At 42.3% G+C, this 24336-nt stretch overlaps 1 protein-coding gene across 5 annotated transcripts; it reads right to left on the bottom strand.

Moving 5' to 3' along the window:
* Nucleotides 1–9750: 9750 nt before the first annotated feature.
* Nucleotides 9751–22531, bottom strand: NPM1 (nucleophosmin 1). Of its 5 annotated transcripts, none has more exons than XM_068990377.1 (11): nucleotides 22399–22531; nucleotides 20534–20613; nucleotides 19858–19977; nucleotides 19474–19567; nucleotides 19183–19289; nucleotides 19013–19083; nucleotides 15566–15629; nucleotides 15138–15221; nucleotides 14287–14388; nucleotides 12477–12551; nucleotides 9751–10063 (listed from the first exon to the last, which is right to left on the bottom strand). In XM_068990377.1, exons 1-11 carry the CDS (start codon nucleotides 22454–22456, stop codon nucleotides 10025–10027), a joined length of 894 nt encoding a protein of 297 aa, XP_068846478.1. In that variant the 5' UTR covers nucleotides 22457–22531; the 3' UTR covers nucleotides 9751–10024. The 5 variants fall into 5 exon arrangements, with proteins under 5 accessions (XP_068846478.1, XP_068846479.1, XP_068846481.1 ...); XM_068990378.1 differs by having other exon boundaries at nucleotides 15575–15629; XM_068990380.1 differs by lacking the exon at nucleotides 15138–15221 and having other exon boundaries at nucleotides 15575–15629.
* Between the last annotated feature and the right edge of the window lie 1805 nt (nucleotides 22532–24336).

The following is a 24336-nucleotide window of genomic DNA, read 5'->3' as shown; positions in this document are numbered from 1 at the left end:
AGGGCGCTGAATACATCGCTGGGCGGGGGGGGAGGCGGCGGCTCCTAGCCCAGCCTGCACATGTCCCCTTCGCGCGGCCGGGACCGGGCGCCTCCGCCGCCGCCGCCGCCGCCGCCGCCGCTGCTGCTGCTCCCTCCTCGCCGGCTGCTGCTGCTGCAGACTCTGCTGCTCCGGGGCGCTCCGCGGCGCGCCCTGCGGCATCAGCGCCCCGCGCGGCTCCTCCCGAGCGCTGCGCCCTCCGGGCTGGCGCGGGGGCTGCGAGGCGGCCGCCGCTGGGCAGGAGGCACCCGCCGGTGCGAGGAACCTGGCTCTCTGCCGGCCGGCCGGCCGTCCGGGCGTCCGCGGGAGGCTGGCTGCCCGACTCACTCCGGGGGCAGCATGCGCGGAAGGTCTGGAAGCCGGGGCGCACTCTCCAGGCGGGGCGTGGGGCTGCGCGGGGCCAGGGGTCAGCGCTCCGGGGCCGGGGCGCGCGGCGGCAGCACGAACGCGTCACGGCCGCTCCGTCTGGGCGCCGGCCGGCTCATGTCTCCTCCTCCGCGTCTCTCCGGCCGTGCGCATCGCCGCCTCCCACCACTGGCGGCGGCCGGGGCGTTTTCTACGCGCGGGCGGCGAGGGGGCGGGGGGCCGGGGGCGGGCCCGGGCCCGAGCCGGCACAATGAGGATGCGGGGCCCGGGGGCTCCCCCCTCGGGGCGCGGCCGGACGGGCGCTCAGCTCGCCTGGGTGCGCCGCGCCCACATCAAAGGCGGCCCTGCCGCCTTGCCGGCCTGCCGCGGCCTCTCCACTGCCGCCTCCTCTTCTCCTGGCGCTCCGGCTTGGAGGGAGGCGCTCAGACTCTCGGCGACGGGACCGGCAGCTCCGAAGGGACAGAGCCCGCGAGGCTGGAGCTGATGAGCGCTGGGAGCCGTCGAAATTCTGCGCCTGGGCGCAATGACCAGCGCCACGGCGCAAAGGATGCCAAAACTGGGCCGGCTGCGGTCCCCCAGAACGCAGTTAGGTGCAGAATGTCCTTCCTCACCCACATTCGTCCTCGCACTCACACCCACCAGCGCCTGAGTGGGGAGCAGGGAGAGGGCGGGTCAGGCCCAACCCTCGGGGCGGCTCCACGTAAGGGGGGTCGCTTTTACCCACCCTGTGAGTCCACAGAGGATCGTAGCGTGTCCCAGATCCCTCTGGGAAGCCTGGCCACCCTGAGTGAACCCCCTTCTAATCTCCCTCCCTGCCGTTGAAAAGGAGGGGGCATTGAGGGTTTCTCTTACGCCCCCCACCCACCTCCTTCCAGGGCTCCGGGGTTGGTTCCCAGCTGGGCTCTCCGAGGGGCGAGCCACCTTTGGAAACGCACGGCTGCCACCTAGCGTCCCCAGGGCTTCACTGCAGCCCAGCCCGGGCAGGCTATACAGGCCCGGGAGGAGCCAGCAGGACTCTGGTCAGCGACCACTCCAGGCCCTCTTCTGGTCTCTAGGCTGAGATTTGCTATTCTTTGCATACTAAGCAGTTTGACTCGTTTAACCAGGTCCCTTCTGAGACCATCTCTTCTTACCTCCTCTGCTTCCTCAGAGGCATCACTCCTGTCCTTCCCACCAACCTTAGAATGTAGGTGTTCTTATCACACTTAAGTGCCTCACACTGTGTGAAGCTCCAGACAGCCAGGCTCTACTGTCACAGTAGGAAAGCAACTGAATAAGCTCAGAAAGCAAAATTCAGGAATCCAAGCTATTTGGTTAAAAATTTGTGTCATGATTATGTGCCATGGTTGTGCCATGATTGATGGTTTTCTATGTTCACTGTGGTTTTCACTGACAGTGAAACAGGTGTGCTTGTGTTTAATCGGTCAGTAATGTCCTACTCTTTGCAACCCTATGGACCGTAGCCTGCCAAGCTCCTCTGTCCAAGTGATTCTCCAAGCAATAACACTGGAGTGGGTTGCCACAGGCGCTGTCCAACAGTAAGACTTCCTATATAAATATCAGCGGTTGTTCTGGCTATCAGGCCTCCCTGCATGTTTTTTTATGGGTTTATTTCTGGCTGGGCTGGGTCTTTGCTGCACAGGCGTCCTCAGGTAGCGGCACACAGGGGCTGCCTCTAGTTGAGGTTCGCGGGCTCCTCTCTGCAGTGGCTTTTCCTGTCGCGGAGCTCAGGCTCTAGGCACACAGGCTCAGCAGTTGCAGCTCCCCAGCTCTAGAGCACAGGCCCAGTCGTTGTGGCACAAGGGCTTAATCGCTTCAGAACATGTGTGATCTTCCCAGATCAGGGATCAAACCCGTGTCTCCTACACTGGCAGGCGGATTCTTTACCACTGAACCACCAGGGAAGCCCAAAGCTGAGGCTATCTTAAACAGCCTCTGTTTCAGCACTGAACACAAGTGCAGAAAACCTTTTCAAAGCCAGATGCTGAGTGATGCAGAAAGTTCTTGTTTGAAGCACTGGGCTGTATTTACTTAGACATTCTCATGGCTAGAGCTGGTAAATCCCAAGACAGCATGCAATGACCAACCACAAAAGAGATGGACAGAAATGCTCCCCTTGGGTCCTGTGACATCACCACGTGCTTTATCTTACTTCATTAAGACTTCTGACAGACCAGTCAAGAGGTAGTTTGGGCCTACTGTGGGGTGTTTGAAGCATCTCCTGGCTAAGAATCAACACTTCCAGTTTCCTATACTATTACTGTTTTCTATTACTTTTGAATGAGTACATCATCACTCATATTCTAAAATGCTTGCAGTTTTTTTTAAGGCTCAGATAGTGTTTGTTGATTTCACAAAGTTGTCACCCAAATAGGACTGGGCTTCCCTTCAGTCAGTAAATAATCTGCCTGCAGTGTGGGAGATCTGGGTTCAATCCCTGGGTTGGGAAGATCCCCTGGAGAAGGAAATGGAAACCCACTCCAGTATGTCCTTACCTGGAAAATCTCATAGACAGAGGAGCCTGGTGGGCTGCAGTCCATGGGGTCGGAAAGAGCCAGGCACGACTGAGCGACTAACACTTACAAATAGGATTGACTTGAAGAGATGTTCTGAGTAAGAGTGTAAGCTCAAGAGTTAGAGGTCCTGGCTTTGAGTACTGCCTCCAACACTTACTTATAAATTCCTACAAGCTTCCTCATCTACAAGCCACATCTTCCACATCTAAGAACAGCAACAAGTGTTGAGTTGCTGTGAGTTACCAAATGAGATCATTTGGTCTGGATCACAATGAAGGTTTCAAAGGTTTTAGTTATTACTTAATAATCCTGATCAGGGTTTTCAGGTTACTATCTCATTATTTTTTGTTCAGCAAGCAGGAAAGCAGGATCATTCTCAATTTATTGAAAAGAATTTTTCTACTCAAATCAAATTTTTACATTCTTCCCTTTCCCCATCATTCACACCTTCAAACCTATTGATTTACCATACAAATGAATCTTAAACAAGCCTTTTCTATTCAAATTTGACATGTTCATGTAGCAATATGGGTCACTAGTTTGGTAGTCACTTCTCTCCAATGTATTCAATCACTATTTATTCCATCAGGCCCTGGGAGAAGGCAGACAAAGCCTTTGCTTTAAAAAGCACTTCACTTCTACTAAGACAAGCAATAAGCAAATAAGCCAAGAGATAAATTCAAGCTTAACAGTACATTGAAGGAAAACAATGGGATAGAGAGCACCAATTAGCAATACTTCGGCTAAGACCCAAAGATGGGAAAGCCAGCCATACAAAGTATTCCAGGGAAAAGATATCAATTGTCTCCAAGTGGGAAAAGGAAGGGTGCGAGTTAGCCAAGAGTTGCAAGAGGGTGAAAACGGGGTAGGTACCTATCAGAAGCCTGAGAAATGGAGTATTTCCTGCCCAATCAGTAAACCAGGATGTCAGTGAGGAGTGACTTTGGCCCTCCAAATGTGAATTTCTGAGCCCCTTAGGCAACCAGGGAGAACAATACCTATGATCCAGCAGCTATCAGGCTGTAGCCACTCCCTACAGTGAGCTTGAAAAGGGCAGGTTATTGGCCCCAGATAGCCCAGATGCATATGTAAGGCAAGATTTCAATGAGCCCAGACTCTCGCATTTTCCCATATATAGAAAAGCGCTAAATTCCTTGAGGTATCTGGTTTTAATTCACAGAAACACTTTTGACTTTCAGACTACCTGCTTTGTTGCAAACGTCTGTAAAACCCAACTCCTCCACCCACCTCCTCCAAACAGTTCTGTCACTTGAGACGCAGTCTCCCAAGCTTGAAGTCCTGAAAATTTCCACCAAATGTAACATCTCTCAACTTTTAGGCAGAGCCTTTAAGTCGACAAGCCTTCAAAAGGCCTTTTAAGGCACTATTTATGTATAACTTTTAAATGCTTGGAATTCAACAAATGTTTATGCATATATGCAGGTCAGGAAGCAAAAGTTAGAACTGGACATGAATAGACTGGTTCCAAATAGAAAAAGGAGTACGTCGAGGCTGTACATTGTCACCCTGCTTATTTAACTTCTATGCAGAGTACATCATGAGAAACACTGGGCTGAAAGCAGCACAAGCTGGAATCAAGATTGCCGGGAGAAATATCAAGAACCTCAGATATGCAGATGACACCACCCTTATGGCAGAAAGTGAAGAGGAACTAAAAAGCCTCTTGATGAAAGTGGAGTGAAAAAGTTGGCTTAAAGCTCAACATTCAGAAAACGAAGATCATGGCATCTGGTCCCATCACTTCATGGCAAAGAGATGGGCAAACAGTGGAAAGTGTCAGACTTTATTTTTTTGGGGTCCAAAATCACAGCAGATGGTGACTGCAGCCATGAAATTAAAAGACGCTTACTCCTTGGAAGAAAAGTGTTATGACCAACCTAGATAGCACATTGAAAAGCAGAGACATTACTTTGCCGACAAAGGTCCGTCTAGTCAAGGCTATGGTTTTTCCAGTGGTCATGTATGGATGTGAGAGTTGGACTGTGAAGAAGGCTGAGGGCCCAAGAATTGATGCTTTTGAACTGTGGTGTTGGAGAAGATTCTTGAGAGTCCCTTGGACTGCAAGGAGATCCAACCAGTCCATTCTGAAGATCAGCCCTGGGATTTCTTTGCAGGGAATGACGCTAAAGCTGAAACTCCAGTACTTTAGCCACCTCAGGTGAAGAGTTGACTCATTGGGAGACTCTGATGCTGGGAGGGATTGGGGGCAGGAGAAGGGGACGACCGAGGATGAGATGGCTGGATGGCATCACGGACTCGATGGACTTGAGTCTGAGTGAACTCCAGGAGTTGGTGATGGACAGGGAGGCCTGGCGTGCTGCGATTCATGGGGTCGCAAAGTCGGACACGACTGAGCGACTGGACTGGACTGAAACACCTTTCTTGAGCAATCTCCCCACACCCATCCCTAGTCTCAAGTTACCATTCATATGCTGGCACTGGATGCGTTTCACATAAATGCATCCACACACAGTTCGTGCTCTTCCGTGTCTGGCTTCTTTTGCTCAGCATGTTTGAGATTCATCCTCACTTGTCTTTTTTGGCTGCACCAGGCACCTGTGGTACCTCAGTTCCCAGACCAGTCATCAAACCCATGCTCTCTGCATTGGAAAGTAGTCTTACCCTCTGAACTACCTGGCAAGTCCCATTTGCTTGCTGTTATCACTATTGTTCCTTTTTATTGCCAACTAGTACTCAGAGGCTTCCTCGGTGGCTCAGATGGTAAAGAATCTGCCTGCAATGCAGGAGACCAGGGTTCAATCCCTGGGTCAGTAAGATCCCCTGGAGAAGAAAATGGCATCCCACTTCAGTTTTTTGCCTGGAGAATTCCATGGACAGAGGAGCCTGGCAGGCTATAGTCCATAAAGTTGCAAAGAGTTGGACACAACTAAGTGACTAACACTTTCAGTACTCAATGTGGATATACCCATTTGTTTGTCAATTTAACAAAGGCTTGGTAAGTAAGGGCCGAAGCCCAGCCTGTTTTTAACAAGGCTAACAACTAAGCTTAATGCAGCATGGATACATTGTAAGGACAGTGGCCTTAAGGAGGCCAATGAAAACGCTGTTACTAGTCCAGCTAGTTATGGTAGCGGAAACCAGGTGGCCCTGTGCTAATTTGGTGTTGGGAGCTGGACACTCGTACATTCAAATTCCCAGCACGAAGCTAGCAAGTCTGCAATTTTCTGAGCAGATCTCATCGGCAAAACTTCGCTGGTTGTCTCAAGGGTACTTGAGAATGTATGTAGGCTGCTTGCCCAACGGAAAGGAACCCCTGGAGGGCAGTTAAGTGTTCTGCCTGCTGATTAATCCTAAGCACTTAGATGCTTTGGGACAGAGTATTCCTTTTCCACCTTTCCAAATCTAAGAATCAAAAGATTCAGGGAGTCCTTATATTCTGGAGACAAAGATGAGAGAACTTTTAGCCTAAGAAAATAGGACGAACACAGCCTCAAGTCTTCAAGAGGATCAAGTAGCTCAGTGAGAAGAGCAGACCCTTAGCACAGATGCAGCTGTAAAATCTTCTCTAGATCAGCTCTTGGGACTTTCAGAGCATTAAAATGGGATGTCTACTGCCAAGTTCATGCGTCAGGGAGCAACTGGTTCTTTTGTTAAGACCTGGCTAGAAGGTAGCCTTAGACTTTCTGCTTAGACTTTAACCCTGTATCTCCACACCCCAGACCACTAACCTTTAATTTTGTGACTCAACCTTTTCTTGGATAATTTCAAACAAAAACAGCCCTATCCTGACAATGTATACACAATCCCCTCCCCATTAAGTAAATAGCTTTTGTAAGTTTTACACAGGACTCTAAACCTCATTTTAGTATCATATGCATGATCCAGGAATTTGGACAGCTCTCAAATAGCCTCCCTTATTAACCTATTTTGTCCTCTGGTTCAGGTTTGAAGGTAACCCTGTAGAGTTCTCACCCATGACCTAAAGATATGAAAATGAAAAGGCATCAAAAAAGAGAAGCTTCCTGCAGATAAATGTTATCTTTGCCCTCCTAAAACTAAAAAATGTTCTTCTTTTTGCAAAGGGTCTGATCTGATCATCCAGGTCTGCTAAACAACATCAGCTCAGTTTTAATGAACCACCAACTCCCACCCAGGCTGTGATGTCTAAATGCCACTTTTAAGGAACCAAAGCTCTGTGGAAGAGATAAAGGTCTGAGATAAAGAAAATGTATTTAAACCTGAATTCAGTAGACATCATTAAAGTCTATGAACACTGGAGAGGGTGAGGAGAGAACTGAGCATTACTCAGCCATTTAAAAAAAAAGAATGAAATAATGCCATTTGCACCAACGCGGACCCAACTACAGATTACCATACTAAGTCAAGAAAGAGAAAGCTTAATGCCATGTAGCACTTCTATGTGGAATCTAAAATACAGCACAAATGATCCTATTTGTGAAACAGCAGCAGAACAGACGTGGTTGCCAAATGGAAGGCAAGCAGGGGAGGGATGGACTAGGAATTTGGTGTTAGAAAATGCCAAATATTACACATAGAATGTATAGACAACAAAGTCTTATAGTCAATACATTCCTGGGATTAATCATAATGGAAAACATTTTTAAAAAGAATTGTCTGTATGTGTATAAACTGAATCATTCTGCTGTACAGCAGAATAACACAACATTCTAAATCAACTGTATTTCAACAAAAATTTTTTATAGTTTTGAAAAAATACTCAAGTTAAACAAAAAAGTTGAATTCAGAACACTTGTTACTTTCAGGTACGCTAAGACATCAACCATCATTCTCAAAATTGGTAAATGAAAACATTAAATGTTTTTCAAAATCAGGTAGAGGCTGTACAGTAGAGATTCAAAAGTAAAAATATTGTTTTCTATAGTTGGTTGCATGTACTCAGCTGTGTCTGACTCTGCGACCCCATGGACAAGGGAGCCCACCAAACTCCTGTCCATAGGATTTAGGATTTCCGTTAACTATACTTAATTTTAGCATTTATACCAATAATGATTTATGACCAATCACACTGAGTAGTTTATATAGAACAAAGGGAAGTCAGTGTCTTTAAAAGAGATTTCCTAAGCCTGGGAGTAGTAGTAATTTAACTTCCAGATTACTATCATGTTTAATTGGCTGATATCTAACAGATAGCACTATCAGAGACTTCTGAGGCACAGGGAATCTTTAATTCCTGTCCTTTCAAAAAAAAGCAGCCCTCTAGACTTGATTAGCTGTGTTTAATAAGGTAAGAACAGAACAATCAGCAAGGCCAATTGCTTTCCCTCAGAATGGTGGGAAGTTCTTTTAGGTTCCCTGCCACACAGAAGTGCCCATCAGGTAAACCAAATGTTCAACTTCCACACAATGCAACTCAACACAAATTTCAGACATTACTATCAGCAAGCATACTTCTACTTCTGAACATGTTAAACAACTAATCCTAGTAATTACCTAACACTCCTACATCACAAACAGTAATTAAAAAACACTACCTAGGGAAGGAATAACTCAACTTTAATGCAGCTGCATTATTTGAACACCAGCAATTTTTCAATATAGGATGGCTAAGTGATTTGGGATTTTACTATCAATTTAAAGCAGATCATCTTTTAAATCTGAAGTACATAAACATCTTTTAAAACCGATGTGATTTCAATTAAGAACACTGAACATTTACCATCTCCTACCGTCTATGGGGTCGCACAGAGTCGGACATGACTGAAGTGACTTAGCAGCAGCAGCAGTTATGCCTCCATTAAAATAAAGACAAAGAGGAGCTACAGGGCAGACACGGCTTATTCAGATATAATTGAATAATTGATGATGAAAATCACAACGTAATTGACTAGAAGAGAAACCTAACACTTGGAAACAGATCAGACAAGACAGTACTACCCCAGTATTTTTTCCCACCCCGCAAAATCAATCTACTCTGGAAAACTACCCCAGAGATGGAAAAGCTAGTATCTTCAGACCTCCATCAAAATAATCTGGAACTAGAACCCAGTCATCAAGTACCACCCTTCTAATCAATATAAAATATGAAATTAATAGGCTGGGAGTGAGCGGGGTAATGAGTAAACAATGCATGGAGAAGAAAGGTCTTTTTCAGACTCTAGATACTACATCCCAAGAACCAAGGAAGAACATATGGAAATTAAAAAAAGAAAACCAACACAAATTTGAAGACAGAAAATAAAGTCTCTCTCCAAGTTTAAACAAAAAGGAATGAGGATAAACAAAGAATCATACAGGACTAAGAATGCATGGGAGTTTAGCAGGAGGCTTAAATCTCCCAAGAAAACACCTGAGAGTCTCAAGACTAGACCCGCAGTCCACCCAGGGTCCAGAAGATTGCAAGACATAAAACTCCAGAACAGCATCAATGAAGCAATCTTAGAAACTATTGGAGGACACACGACAGCAAGACAAGTAGCAGAGGAATCTTGCCCTGTCACGCAATTGAATCTTGCTAAGACAGTTACAGGGGTTCTAAGGATTAGTCTCCTAATGTTCTAAAGTAACCACTACATGCAATAAATTATCCTCCCCCAAGAATCTCAAATAACTTATGTACTGAAAAAGATAGTCACAGAAAGCATTTTCTGTTCTGGTGCACACAGAGAAGCCAGGCTGAGAAAGGCTGCTGCAGGTTATTTAAGACACGATTTTCTTTGGGAGTGAAAGGCTAGGTTGGGTGGTAGGAAGGTCTGAGGAACATTTGATTATGTAAATGTATTTCTTTGACTAAGTATAAAGAGGATAATAGAAAGAGAAACAGGGCTACTTTATTAAAATACTGAGTTTATTTCACATGTATCTTCGTCTCCCCACCATTCCCATCTGTCTGACCACCACTACTACTATGCCTATCATAACATTCCATACATACTTAAAACCAAGCAAAGGGTGGAGTTCCATCTTTAAAAACTAAACAGGCATTTTGGACAACACATTCTTGGCAATGGAACGTGGACAACATTTATCAGACACGGTAGGGAAAGTTCTCACTCTGCATTATAAAAAGGACAGCCAGATATCAACTGTTACAGAAATGAAATAAGACGGAAAATTTTTAACAAACTGTTTAAACTATTTTCTTAAAGAGACTTCCTCCACTGCCAGAGATCTTGAATAGCCTGGAAAAAAAAAGAAATGTGGTTGAAAAACCACAACACTTCATAGACACCAATAAATTAAACCACGTCTCTGTACAATTCAAAATAGCTATTTTTCATTCCACCACCAAAAAGGTTCACTCTAGTTAATTAATAACTGATTTCAAGGAAACTTACAATTTAATTTCAAATTGAATGATTGAACATAAATTGAATGATCATACATTTACATAAACTATAGGATTCTTGTACTCAAAGTCACTTTCATACTAATATACACTTAACAGCTTAGACCTTTAGCTAAGGAAATCAGACTAGTTTGGTCAATGTTGCCTCAATGCCACCTGCTTTAGGGCCAAATTCAGAGAAAAACATGCACCTGTACATGGGACACATACTAAAAAGTTACATTTATCTGAAATAAACTATATAAATATACCAGTTATATCCTTCTTTATCTCTAATTATATTTCCATGATATCTTAATAGTCCCTTGTTTTATAGAATTTGCTTATAAATTCCTTAGTTAGGCTTATTTATCTTGGTACATTTTAAGTTTCTAGAGTGGTCACATCCAAATTATTTTATTAATGAGTAGACATATGAGGCAGTATATATATATTAGTTACTCAGACAAGCTCTTCCAGTTTAAACACGTAAAGCCATCTCCCATGACTTGTCTTTCCATTCCTGAAAACTAATGATATTGTACTGCTTCATATCAACAGGAACTGAGTATCATGTCATTCTCTAATCATTAAGTTAAATACAAATACCAAACTATTTCGCAGTATTTGAAAAAGTCAAAAGGTTATCAGATGTTCCTTGATCTGCTTTATAGAGAATACTGACCTTGGAGTAATTCATGCTTCAACTTTGACCAAACATTGTTTGCACCTTTATACAAACATTCAGCAAAACTTTTATCTGCAGTTATTTCCTCAAAAGGTAGTACATTTTCTTAACTCTTTAATTCAAGAATTTCTGCAAAAGGTTGCTATTTCTCAGGTCCCATTTAGATTTTATTAGCCTAATTCTCACAAGCAACTCTAAAGAAAAACTGCGCAAGCAATGGGAAGGTATTTTATACACTGTGATTATTCATATCTGCAACTGTGCAATAAAAATGTGACACATTCAGTGTTTTGGTAATTTCCATTAATAGTGAAGTGAATGATCATCTTTTTCATTATTACAGGAATTTCATCTTGGCACTTCAAATTATGCTTTCAGTTTTGAAGTCAGAAAATACTTCTGAGAGCAGTGAGTTCAGTCATTTCAGCTACAAGACTGGTATTATACTATTTGGAAGGCCTTTGCAATTTCAACTTTATCATCACATGAATTTTTCTTCATCAAAAATTATATTTTACCACTTCCTTTGGTATTAGCTTAAATTACATATTTTCTTATGCTTACCAGTTACAGATGATAATTTATATCTCTCACTTGCCATGATCTTCAACACTGAATTAATAATTATCTACTGTACCATCTTAAAAGGGCTTTTATTTTACTAAAATGCCCGCTATTCAGAAAATTCACAGAATATACACTGGCATTCTGGAATTCAAATATACATAAAGAAAGAATAGCAACCAAAAGAATCAAAAAGATTCAATCTGATCATCTCAAGGCCACGGCAATGAAGGCTAACTCACGTAAAGAATATTAAATCACTGCAAGGCTTTCAAACCTGAGAAAAAGTGTTGCCATTAAGTGATTTAAGTAGTAAATACTGTGGCAGAAAAAGAGCTCTAGTAACAAATTTCTTAATTTACTGAAGAAAGCTGAACACAGGAGATTTAGGGAGTCCTGACAAAAACAACACAGACCATGTCCTGTATGTACATAATGCCTAGCAACCTTGTGTAACAGCTTTTACATTTTCCTTTACAACTTGAGTTGTCAACTAGAAGACAGTAAAATGCATGATTTTTCTTTTACTGACAAAATGCCTTCATATTAAGAAATATAAAATCTAAATCAATATATTGAGTACAATTTGGCTTCCTACTTCCAGATTTTACACTTAGGTCTATTTCAGCAACATGTACTTCCCATAACATCTATGAAGAAAATCATCTCTGCCAACTCTTAAGAAAGCAAAAAGACCAGACTGTCCCAAGGAGCCAAATGGAGCAGCAAGGAAAACCACAGCTCATTTCCTTAGCCAACATGGTACCAAAAGCAAACTGAGTTCAGTAACCAAGAAATAATTTACCAACTATATAAAAGCTGGGAAAAATGTACTAAAAAAGTTATCTTCTCAGTTTTTGCCAACTAAATTCTTAAGAGTTTCCATGTATTTAATCTGAAGTATTGTCTGTGGTTAGGAACCTTTTAAAAGAAGCCAATACCTAGAGACTAAACAACCATAATAAATCACAATAAAAATTCTGGATTTGGTCATGTCTCCAGAAAGTTCAGTTACCTCCTGGTCAGTCATCCGGAAACAATTCTTCACATAATTGATAAACTTGGCTTCCACTTTGGGAAGGGAACCACCCTATGGAGACAAAAGCATTAAGGGTAAATATAGAAGCATTTTTTGAGGGAGATCATTATGAAATTCCTCAAAGATTTGCGTGCTATTTATGACACGGAATTATCTGTGATCATTCCTTGTCATTTCAAATCTTTTAATACTGAATAAATCCTTTTAAAAAAAGCCTAGAAAGACGTTTGCAGGGCATATTAGGACCTAGGTCTTCCATACTGAATAAGTTTCTGACTTCCGCCCACCCACTCCCAACCACTCTAAAAAACAGATAGCCCCTTTGAGTATCATATACACAAGTGACAAAAATTATTAACCTGAATCTTCTATGCATTTAAGAAAGAGGAACGAGTTTCAGGTGTGGTGAATTCTTAACTGCCTTATCACCTAGAAAATAAACCTCACTTTAATTTACTTTTAAATTACTGCCACATCTGTTGTTTGATTCAAATATTTATTGAGCAGCTAGGGAAATACATGGTCAGAGGCGAGGCAATTGTACAAATAGAAAGCAAAGTATAAGGTTCACTGAATCACAGCAGGCAAAGTGTTTTAGGAGATCAATTGATTGCTTCCAGCCTGGAAGGGGTGTGGGTGGGTGGCCAATCAGGAAAGGGGATTGAGATTAAAATAGAAGACTTCAGTCTGGATTGTTGATGATACTCAGTTTGGACTATATGTGTCTCTCCTTTTCCTCTCCCCATCTTTGGGCTTAATTTACCAGTAGTGCCCAGGGCTGTTCAATGTGCCTGCAATTAAACCAAGGAGATAGGACCATATTAAAATTGAGGGGGAGGATATCTAAATTGTCAGTCAAGCACTGTATGCAAGGGATAAAAACACAGCAGTGATACCAGGAAGGCTAAAAGGTTTACAGCAGTACTGAAACAAATCAAGAAATACATTCTGGTTCTAAAATGTTAGTTTTCCAACTGACTCCTAACTGCATAAGGAAAGGAAATCTACTGAAGCCTTGCAGAACCTAGAAGGCATAGAGCAAACAAGGGAAAAGGAGTCATTAACTTTTCCTCTCAATTCTACATTTATTTTCAATAATTGAGGTCTAAGAATATTAATATTGTTCACAGAATTTTAAAGGTTCCTCTCAAATATGTTTCAAGGCATTTAAATCAATTACGCCATACTCCAGAGATCACTAAAGTCCATGAAATGTAGATTCGCCCAACTACAAATCAGGCAGGTAGGACAAAAGCTAATCTTTTTCTCACATGTTGCCACTATTTAAGACAAAAGATAACTAAATGTAAACATGTTTGTCATTCAAATATTCAAGCATCACATGTACTGACTGGTGACACCTTGGTGCAAAAGGCAAATAGAAATAATTCATTTGTTGAAGAATGTTTCTGACTAGTCAAAAGTGAGTAATTTTTTTTTAACTGTAACAGCCAGACTACATTTCTAGCTGTTTGCAATTTTAGAAGACTCATACGCCCTCTGCTGGTACTGTGGCATCTTATGAATAGAACAGGCAATGGGAAATGGTCTAATTTAACATCTAAAGTCAGAATATATCTTACAATCAACTTGTGTTCCTTTTATAATGGAAAATAAAGCACATGTAAATTCAAATATACAAAAAAAGAAATCACCAGAGATTATAAACTAGTAAGCCATTTTTGAGAGAATTTCACACCACAAAAGGGCAGGTATATTGGGATAAAAAATGAGAAACAGTCCTGTTCCAATCCCCAGAAAGTTGAAGGAATATTATTTTACTCACCTTTTCTATACTTGCTTGCATTTTTGCTTTAATGTCTTCTACAGAGCTAGGTCCTTTTGGTGTTTTAGGTGTTTTTTCCTGTTTCTTGAAGGATTCTTGACCCTGGAAGAAAAAGTAAATTTCAACACAGTATCTGGATTTTCTCAATAAATAAAATTCTTAAATCCTTTACTATAAAAACAAGTGTGTATACACCAGAGTTGAGTTACCAATATAAATTAATTCATCTGAACAATTATTTTTGCCCTTAAATTATTCCTTACGAAAGGAAAAGGAAACTAGAAGGTACCCAAGAATGAATCAAAGGTATCAGTTTTATGCCTGGGGCCCATTCCACAGAACTTAAGAAAAAATCTCCCAATATGCAGCCAGCTGTGAGAAACTGCCCTATGTGATAAATATACCTTTTATATATAAGGAAGAACCCTTATATAGCACAATATCACAGGAATCTTTGTTGGCTTTCTCCCTTATGAGAAAGCCAGCCACAATATACAGTTGACCAGTGAATGTCAACAGATGACCCCAGCACTCACCATGGTCAATAATATGCGTATTACTGACTTTCTGTCAGCCCTCCACATCTGGGATCCCTCTGCATCCAGACTGAACCAAGCATGGATGTGCAGTACTACAGTGTTTACCACTTAAACCTGTGACGAATGGGCCCGTGCAGCTTAAAATCGTTCCAGGGTCAACTGTCCAGTATAGGATGAATGCCGATAAAATAAGCACATTTTAGCTCTTTTGACACCCTGAAGTCATTCTCCAAAGACCTACCAAATTTTATGAGAGCAGGAGAACCTAACCACTTCAGTGAAGCTCGCATTAGTACATCTGTTACCACTTACTTTTGATCTTGGTGTTGACGGTTTTGAGTCTTTTCCATTTTGGTTTGATTTTTGTGCATTTTTGGCCGGAGTATCTCGTACAGACTGCAATTAATTAAATTCATCACATTAATCTTAATCAATGCCCCTCCCTACAGAACAGAGTTACTGCAAATTAAACTGCCCCAAACCATATAAAAGCAGCAGTCAGGTTAAGATAAAATAATCATTTTCACAAAAGGGCTAATGGGGAGAAGGCTACTACTACACAAAGAAAACAAGTTCATTCTTCACTATTAGGAATGTTTCCAAAATAGCCCTACTCAAGAGCAATTTTAAGTAGGAGATCAGCATCTTCAACGACAACTTCTGATAACCATCAAACAAGCAATGGCATCAAAAAATCCCCACCTTTTGTTACTATTTCCAACAATCTTAAATTACTGTACCTTACTTACTTTCTTTACTGGAGCTTTTTCTTCAACTTCCTCATCAAAATCGTCATCATCATCACTACAAATGAAGTAAGTGCTTATTACTTATTCAATGTACTCAACAAATCTAGAAAGCTTATCTAGAAAGTGGAAGAACTTGCAAGTTTAGTCAAAGCAAATCAAACTTTTGGGGGTCGACAAAAGAACTGAAAGCACAATCCTTAAGGGAAATCCTGTCAAATGCAGCATATGGATTAACCTTACGGACATTACACTAAGTGAGACAGTCAAGACAGTCACAAGACAAATACTGTGCGATTCTACTTATCTGAGGTTTACCTAAAGCAATCACTCTACAGAAACCAGAAGATGGGTGGCTGCCAGAGGAAAGGTGGAAATGGGGACTTTTTATTCAGTGGTTACGGTTTTTAGTATTATTAGACGAGCCTGACCTATTAAACAAAATGTCATGATGATTACAACTACTAAACTGCACACTTAAAATAGTTAAGATGGTAGAGTGTTATTTTTCACAATTGAAAGTAGATTTTTGAAAATGAAAATAGGGTTAAAAAAATTAAAATAGCAACATCCCACATTCATGGACTAGTAAATACTAAGATGGCAACTCCCCAAATTAATTTACAGATTTAACACAATCCCTAAAAGAATCTTAGGTGGCTTCTCCATAGAAACTGATCTTAAAACTCACATTGAAGCTCAAGGAAGCCAAAATGAACCTGAGAAAGAACGATGTTGAAGCATTCAAGTAATTACAAACTAAGGTGTATAAAAACTACAAAGCAACAGAAATCAGAATGTTTTCCTAGAGGTAGGACAGACATGGAACTGAAGGGTCCAGAAACAAAAACTATGTAAGCATAGTAACTATTTTCAAGAAGGGGGGAAAGACCAGTCAATGGGGAAAGATCTTTCACAAATGGTGCTAGGACTACTGGGTATTCACAGTACCTGTTTCCTGCCTCACAGTACATACAAAACACAGTACATACACAATTTAAAATGGATAAAGGATCAAAAATGAGCTAAAATTATAAAACTGGAATGGTTTCTTAGGTTTGACACCAAAAGCACAAATAATAAAATTAACTGGACTTTATGAAAGTAAAAAACTTTTCTGTAAAGGACTGTCACACAAAGAAGACAACACATGGGATGGGAGAAAACATTTGTAAATTCTAAGGGATTTGTTTCCAAAACATACAAAAGTTCTTATAGCTCAATAATATAAAACAAGTACTGGCACATACTACAAAGGTGAATCTTAAAAACATTGAGGCCAAGTGAAACCAACCAGCAGAAAAGGGCACATATTATGATTCCATTTATATGAAACATCCAAAACAGACAAATCTAAAAAAAAAAAGTGTATTAGTGGTTGACTAGAGCTGGAGAAAATGAGGGGTTTTACCTTGGTTTCTTTTGAGGTGATGAAAGGTTCTGAAATTGGCTGCCCAACTGGGCATATACCATCAACTACATAATTGTACACTCTAAATGTACAAACGGGGGGGGGTTGGGGGTGGGGAGTGGAATCCAATTATTAGAGAAGTCCACAAGTCTAAAACAGGAAATAGTGGAATGGCTTAAAATTTTAATTACCTCACAAACTGAGTATTATATAGTCTCAAAAATAAGACAACTTCATCTATGTTCAACCAAAGAAACACCTCTTTTCCAATACCGGAGAAAAATATCTGCTGTGTTAACTGCATCAAGCACCATATAATTTACACTAAAAGCATATAAAATCTTTTAAGTGACTTTTATCAGGGATTTTTAAAATCAATTTTGGCCCTAGTACCCAAAAACTACACGTGCTACACCCATAATGAAAAGATGGCAATGATTTATATACAACCACTACCAGTACTGTAAGCAGTTTCACTTCATCAGAATATTGCCTAATAAAACAGGTGGAGAGGGTGTTTTTTCTGGATAACCCCACTTTTCCCATTGCCACCTCAATGTAGAACCAGAACAGTCTCCACTACCCCCTCACTTGACCTGGCTCCTGTGGGAAAACCTACAACTTGGAAGGAAGTACAGCCCAAGGAGCATCAGGACTCAGCCCTAAGCACGGGCCACTTGGAGAACGGTCACTCTTGCCCAACAGGGGCCCCAGGTCAACCAGGCTTGCGCACCTAACACTTTCCCGGCCCCTGAAAACTGTCCTGTAGTGTCACCCGTTACAGTTGCCTGGGCCACTCAGTAACAATCATCTACCAAGGTTGCATTTGGAAACCGTAACTTTTAAACTTTTTATACTGGAATACAGTTAACAGTGTTGGCCATATTAACCTTTTAAATGTACTAAAAGGTCTTCAGCTTTTCTTGCTTACATCAACAGCAAGTCAACCAACCCCACACCATACCCTTTCCACCCCCAAAACAGGACCCACTGATCATTATCTCCTAACCAACAGAATCTAAAACTTGTACCCTCAACGGATCTATTAACTGCCTCTACTTACTCATGTATCTGACGATACACTTTCCCCTTTTACCAAAAATCTTCCTGATTTGGACCTGCTAACCATCTACACTATTCATTCCTCCCTGATCAACTAACTGAAGAACATTTAAAGGAGACATGGAAGACAAGAACACCAACTATTTACACTGTAGTTACATCAGGAATTATCCCTTTTAAAGATAGAAGTCTTGAAAGTTATGCAGGTAACTTAGAATTTTAAGCATTCAACTCTCCTATTTTCTGCTTTCTTAATCATGCTCAAAGACCTTTTTAAGTAACTACCAGCTTGGCTAGTTGAGGTTACTGAAAAGCCGGTTTGCAGATTTTATTTTTCACTAGTGCATGTTCTCTCAGAGTCTGTCTTAGATTCCAACTTCAGTTGGTTTCAGTATGTATGGACCAACGTGAGAACTCAAGAACAAAGCTGTCGGGCAATTAAACATTCAGTACTAACAAATTTTTACATTGCTCCATATAGGAAAGACTAATTATGACTAACATTTTATTCCATAGCATGTTTGTAACTTTACCACAGTCCAACCTAGTTAATAAACATATCAAATCTTGTTTACAATCATTTAACTCTCCAATAAAACCCTACTCCCTTTTAGAATCTAATTCTCTCCTAAGGACCAGACAACCATGGGCCAAAATCCTTTTTGGGGAAAAAAATCATCATGTGACAACTTACGAAATGTATACAGCTGGAGCTGTTCAGATTATTTTCAGGCCTAATCTGTTTATTACTGTACAGTAATAAAATACAGCAGACGGCATACAGTAATGCATCCACTAAATCCTCCCCAGGAAAAAAAGGAACCTAGTCAAACATATTTAGGAAATGCTTCATGCTTCATCCTTACTGACAACCACTGACCATTCACCTCTTGTGTAACTAAAACAGTTACTTAATCCCACATCACTCCCATACAACTATGTCAAGACTCTAAGGGCTTACTACTTACTCTTCTTCATCATCATCATCGTCATCGTCATCATCATCTTCATCTTCATCAGCAGCAAGCTTTACTTTTTTCTTTAAAAAATAATTGTACACACACTCATAAGTAAGTGCTTATCCAAACTACTGAACTAAAGGCAAGAATATATTATGTGTAGTAGATTACATCCATACCTGGGGAACCTTGCTACCACTTCCAGGGGCAGAACGCTTTCCAGATATACTTAGGAGTTTCACCTCCTCCTCCTCCTCTTCTTCTGACTCTGCATCTTCCTCCACAGCTAAAATAAATTTCTTTTATTAGTCACTACTAAAACTCAACAGCAAGAACTCAGAAAAAAAAAACCACTGCTAGGTTCCCACTTGAACCTATTACAGACAGGAGCACCAGAACTAAACATACTTTATAAAGTCCAAATTGGCAACAAGGCAACTGCATTAAGAAGAATAAACAGTTTAACATACCTACTAAGTGCTGTCCACTGATATGCACAGGCCCTGAACCACACTTCAACCGTAAGACCACAGGTGGTGTAATTTCAAAGCCCCCAAGAGAAACCTAAAAAGAAATTATAAACCACTAAATATTGTGGAAAAAAATAAAAGGTTACATGACATGTTTGGTATGAAATCTGTTCATAACTTTAAAATGTTTCTGAACAAGCAAACCCATCAGCCAAATGAACACATCAGTGAGCCTGTTTTTTCATAAACAAGCAGCTACCACCATGTTCAAGAGTTATCAGTCACCCCAGTGACAGAAGAGTAACCTAAATGATCTTAATGTGACAGAATTGGAATAAAATCTAATCAGACAAAATTAGACGAAAAGTACTCATGCGCCCTTACCGTTGGCTGTACAGACATCTTCAAAGTCGCCAGTGTTACTTTAATTGGACTGCCTTCATAATTCATCGCCTCTGCTTCAACAATGTGTAACTCATCCTTTGCTCCAGCCCCTAAACTGACCTGTAAAGACAAAAACAGTGCTTCAACTTTCTACAAGCCCTGCAAACTAGTTGTTTTAAAAGCAGACAATTATAACCTTTCATTATGACCACTGACCAGAGAAACTGACTTGGGCACAATGCTGTCTTCAAGTTTTATGCGACTAAGATTCAGTAAATCTAAACACAGAAAAACACATTTGATAACACATATGTTTATGTCATCACGCATGCAAAGTATAAGTCACCTAACGTTTATTAGACACTTACAACTTAGGTTGTAGGCTATAGGCTGTCTGTGGGGAACAAAGTAATATCTCTATCTATCCCTCTCTTAAAAGGCTTTTTAATCCAATTGAAGAAGTGAAGTACACAAATAAGGAAAGCTGAACAGTGTGACTGGACTTTTCAATTGCCAAGTGGTAAAGAGGCCAAGTTTCCTGTCACACATTTAGAAAATTAAGTATGTACAATTACTCAGAAAAACACAATTATAAAGTATTAAGCCACACTTAACTAATAACTAAAAGGCTGAAATCAAGAAAAGTTATGTAATTTATTTTGAAAAGTTTAAGTACCGTTCTTAAAGATAACTGGTGCTCATTTTCATCATTATCCACCTTGAAGTGATAATCTCTGTCAGCCTTTAATTCACAACCTGTAAATTAAGAACAAAACCAACTGTAACAAGGAGAAAAGTAACACTGAAACTTCAGTGTGTGTAACTAAAGCATTAACTTGTAAAGGAATTTTTACTATTCTAGCTACCAAAAAGGAAGAGGTACCACTCCCTGCATTTCTTGATCACAAGTTTATCAACATCAAATCACATCCATACAGAGCATTATAAATTCCACTTTCCCCCTATACTATTTAATTCTCAATTACATAGTCTCAGAAATAGGATCAAAAATTTAGTAAAGCTGGAATTCAAACCCATCCTAACAATGTTGATAACCCACTATTTAAAAAAGTTGATTACCTACCAAAATTCCCCAAAAAAGTGCCAACCAAATGTAGAAGTGGCAAGAGTTACACAAACACCTACATCAACAGCTTGTATTTGTAGCAGGAAAACTACAAACGTAGAACTAAACTCCTTACAGAGGTCAACATTCCACTTCTGAGGTGTCAGAAATCATGCACATTCAATTCTGCTCAGAAGTTAAAACATGGAAATATGTTAAGGATATTTCTAATAGAGTTAACATAAAAATTTTGATAGAAATAGATCCGAAACGCGAATAAAAGCCTTAACGTATATAGTGCATGTTACTACTACCATTCATGAATAGGCAATTATTTGAAATAGCATCAGAATTAAATTTTAAATAGTTCTATTTAATTACCATCTAATAGTTACTGGAAGAGATGCCTCAAAGCCTGACACAAGGAAATGGCGTCAACAATTATAAGTTTAGTTGAGATTGAAAAACCAAGAAAGACCCTTTGCATGGTACACTGCGTGAGAGGGAAATCCCCCAAACCTTCCAAGTTTAACAGAAGGCAGCCTTCGCTGGTCTCCCTCTACCGCCCCAAATCATTTGTAATGCAGTAGTTCTGGAAGCAAGGATCGTCTAATTTTCCTTAAGCCGCTTCTACGGTACCACATCTGTAAAGTGGGCGCGGTGAAATTAGAAAAAGAATTCTCTAAACGAGTACTACCAACATAGATGTTAAGCACTGAACAAAGACCTCCAGAGTCCTGGCGCTACCAACCACTTCACCTAACATTTCCCGCCCACCAGCCTCAATTGAGCCCTAAGTCGCCAGGCTCGGGGGTGACAAGACACCACAAAGCCCCGGATGTAGCGCCCACACCTCCTCCTCCCAACCACGTGGCAACCACGTGCTCCCAGCGGTCGCGGCCTCCTCACGCCCGTCCGGGCCGCACCTCCCCTCCCCGCGTAACCGGCCGAAGCAACGGGACCGAGTCTTGGCCCTACAGTCCTGACCCTGAGGCCCGATGACAACGCCATGCTCAATCCATCCTCTCGTTCAGAAAGGAGGCTCAGGCCTCACACTCCGAAACCACACAACCTCCTGCACCACCAACCCGGAGATCAGCATCAGGCACCCGCCTGGAATCAGAAGCCTACCAAGTCACAAAGCCCCAAGAATAACTAGCCGGAGTTCTACCATGGGCCCCAGCTAACGCCAAACTCTCAACCTGTCGCTCCCAAGTTGCTTCAGGCCCTAGGCCCCGACCGCTCATGCTCCAGCCTTCAGGCCTTCCCTCGTTCCCACCCTCTCTCCGTGCTGCCGACTCGACTCTCCTGGATCCCCATCCCTCAGGCTGGAGGATCCTGGCAGCTCGCTTCCGACTCCTTCAGACCTCCAGCCTGCTTAGTTTTCTCCGCCAACCCAGGCCTCAACATGATTACACTCCCCCATCAAAGCCTCCAGGCCCTCCGCGGCCTCGCTCCAACCCCCCAGCGGTTACCGAAAAGATAGTTCTGGGGCCTCAAGGGGCTCATGTCCATGTCCATTGAATCCTCCATGGGTTGGCGGCACGCACTTATGTGGGAGAGAAGCCGGACGGAATTAAACGACTACTATTCGAACCAGCAGCCGCGCAGGACGGAATCACACCAGGGAAAGGACGCGGGCTCCCCGCGTACATATATAGCACCCTGGAGATCTCGCGAGAGTTCCTCAAGTCCCGTTTCCGCGCGCGTGCTCCGGTGCACCCGCCCCTCCCGGTCGCTCTCGCGCGCAAGCGCTCTTCAACCTCACTCCTTTCTACCTCGCCCCCCACCTCCTCCAGGTACTCGGCGGGCTTCCACCGAGCACGCGCACTTGTGCCTCGGCCCCACCCCTCCGCAGCAGCTGCGTCCCGTGCGCAGGCGTGCTTCCCCGGGTAGCGCGCGATCCCCCCTCCCTACAAGCCTTCCACGTCCTCTCCCGCTCTGGCGCGCGGGCCTTGCGCCAAAAGCCTGCGCAGCCCACCCAGCAAAATGGCGCCGGCAACGCTGAGCTGTGTTAGGCACTGGAGGGCGAGCTGGTGGGTCGGAGAGCGGCTCCATTCACCTTTCTCCATCCCCTCGTGCCTCGCAGGCCTCCACACAGGCATAACCACTGCGGGTTTTTATTTGACTTGCCTGAAGGGCTGGGCTCAGAATTTATTGTTTCCCTAAAGTTAAAGCTTGTGGTTCCACATACAGTGAACTATGGAATATCATCTGTTGGAGAGAAAAGATGTAGCTGCTGGTCACTCTTATTCAACTGTTTTTAATCGCCCTGTCCTTTCTGAGGAAACATCTCCGAAGTTGTCCTTCATTATGTCATTCGGAGGCAAAAAGGGACTGAATCGGCCTATTCTTCATGAGCACGGCAGGAACCAAGCCTGGGTGATTTCTCCAGACCGAAGGTTTTAAACTGCTATTCCCCGAAGCCTCAGGGTTAAGAATCCGCCTGCAACTCAGGAGACGCCGGTTCGATCCATGGGTCAGAATGATCCCTTAGCGTAGGAAATGGAAACCCATTCTAGTGTTCTTCTGTGGGAAATTCCAGGGATAGAGGAGCCTGGCGAGCTGCAGTCCAAAGGGTCGCAAAGACTCGGACACGTCGGAGTGTGCACTGTAAGATCCTGTGAGATATGTGTGACTATCCCCACTTCTCAGATAAGGAAACCAGCCGGTGCCCAAACTAATGAGGTGATTACTGACAGGGTTCTCTAGCTCCAAGTTTAATACTAACATCCATCTAAAACAGCTCGCAGGATTATATGAGGGTGCTTATATGAGACCCTCATTGTATGAGGGGCTGAGGCAGTGCACTTCTTAGTCTTTAACATTCCTGAGAAGATTCTGACCTGTAAAGAAGGCATAAGACTTGTAAGAAATGCCTATTAATTAGTCTCTTTGGAAGTAAGCCTGGATATGAGCATCTCAAGCTACGCTTTGACAAGCTGAGGACCACCGCTCCCGCAACCACAGCCCCTGGACACTTTCCTAGGATTCCCCTAGTTATCTTTTTATGTCAACAGATCAAATAATAAAGAAGTGCTGTAAGGAGTAAAAGTAGTGGCAGTAATTCCCTACCCTCTTTTTTTCTGAATACAATCTACTTGAGATAAACTATGATGCACATAAACCAATTACTAACAGAAGAACATTTCTAAATTTGGAGAAATCAATGCTTACACTATGTGAATGGACTAAGCTGTTCCCCTCCTTTTCCCTGCCCCCAGATGAAGAAAAGTCTTCACCAGCCTGGTTCTTGGATCTTTTAAAATGCAGAGTGGGAGCAATTGCTAGAGAAAAAACTGAGAAAGGCTGATAGAAGAGAGGACAGGCCTGTGGCTGAGGAGGATTTAGACGTTTAGAATGAGAATGTCTCAAGAGAGGAGCTACAGGATGGTGGAGAAGGAATTAATGTC

The sequence above is a fragment of the Capricornis sumatraensis genome, chromosome 18 (assembly GCF_032405125.1).
Source record: "Capricornis sumatraensis isolate serow.1 chromosome 18, serow.2, whole genome shotgun sequence".
Classification (NCBI taxonomy): Eukaryota; Metazoa; Chordata; class Mammalia; order Artiodactyla; family Bovidae; genus Capricornis; species Capricornis sumatraensis.
The sequence above is the reverse complement of the archived record's forward strand: the minus strand, read 5'-3'. Positions and strand labels throughout refer to the sequence as shown.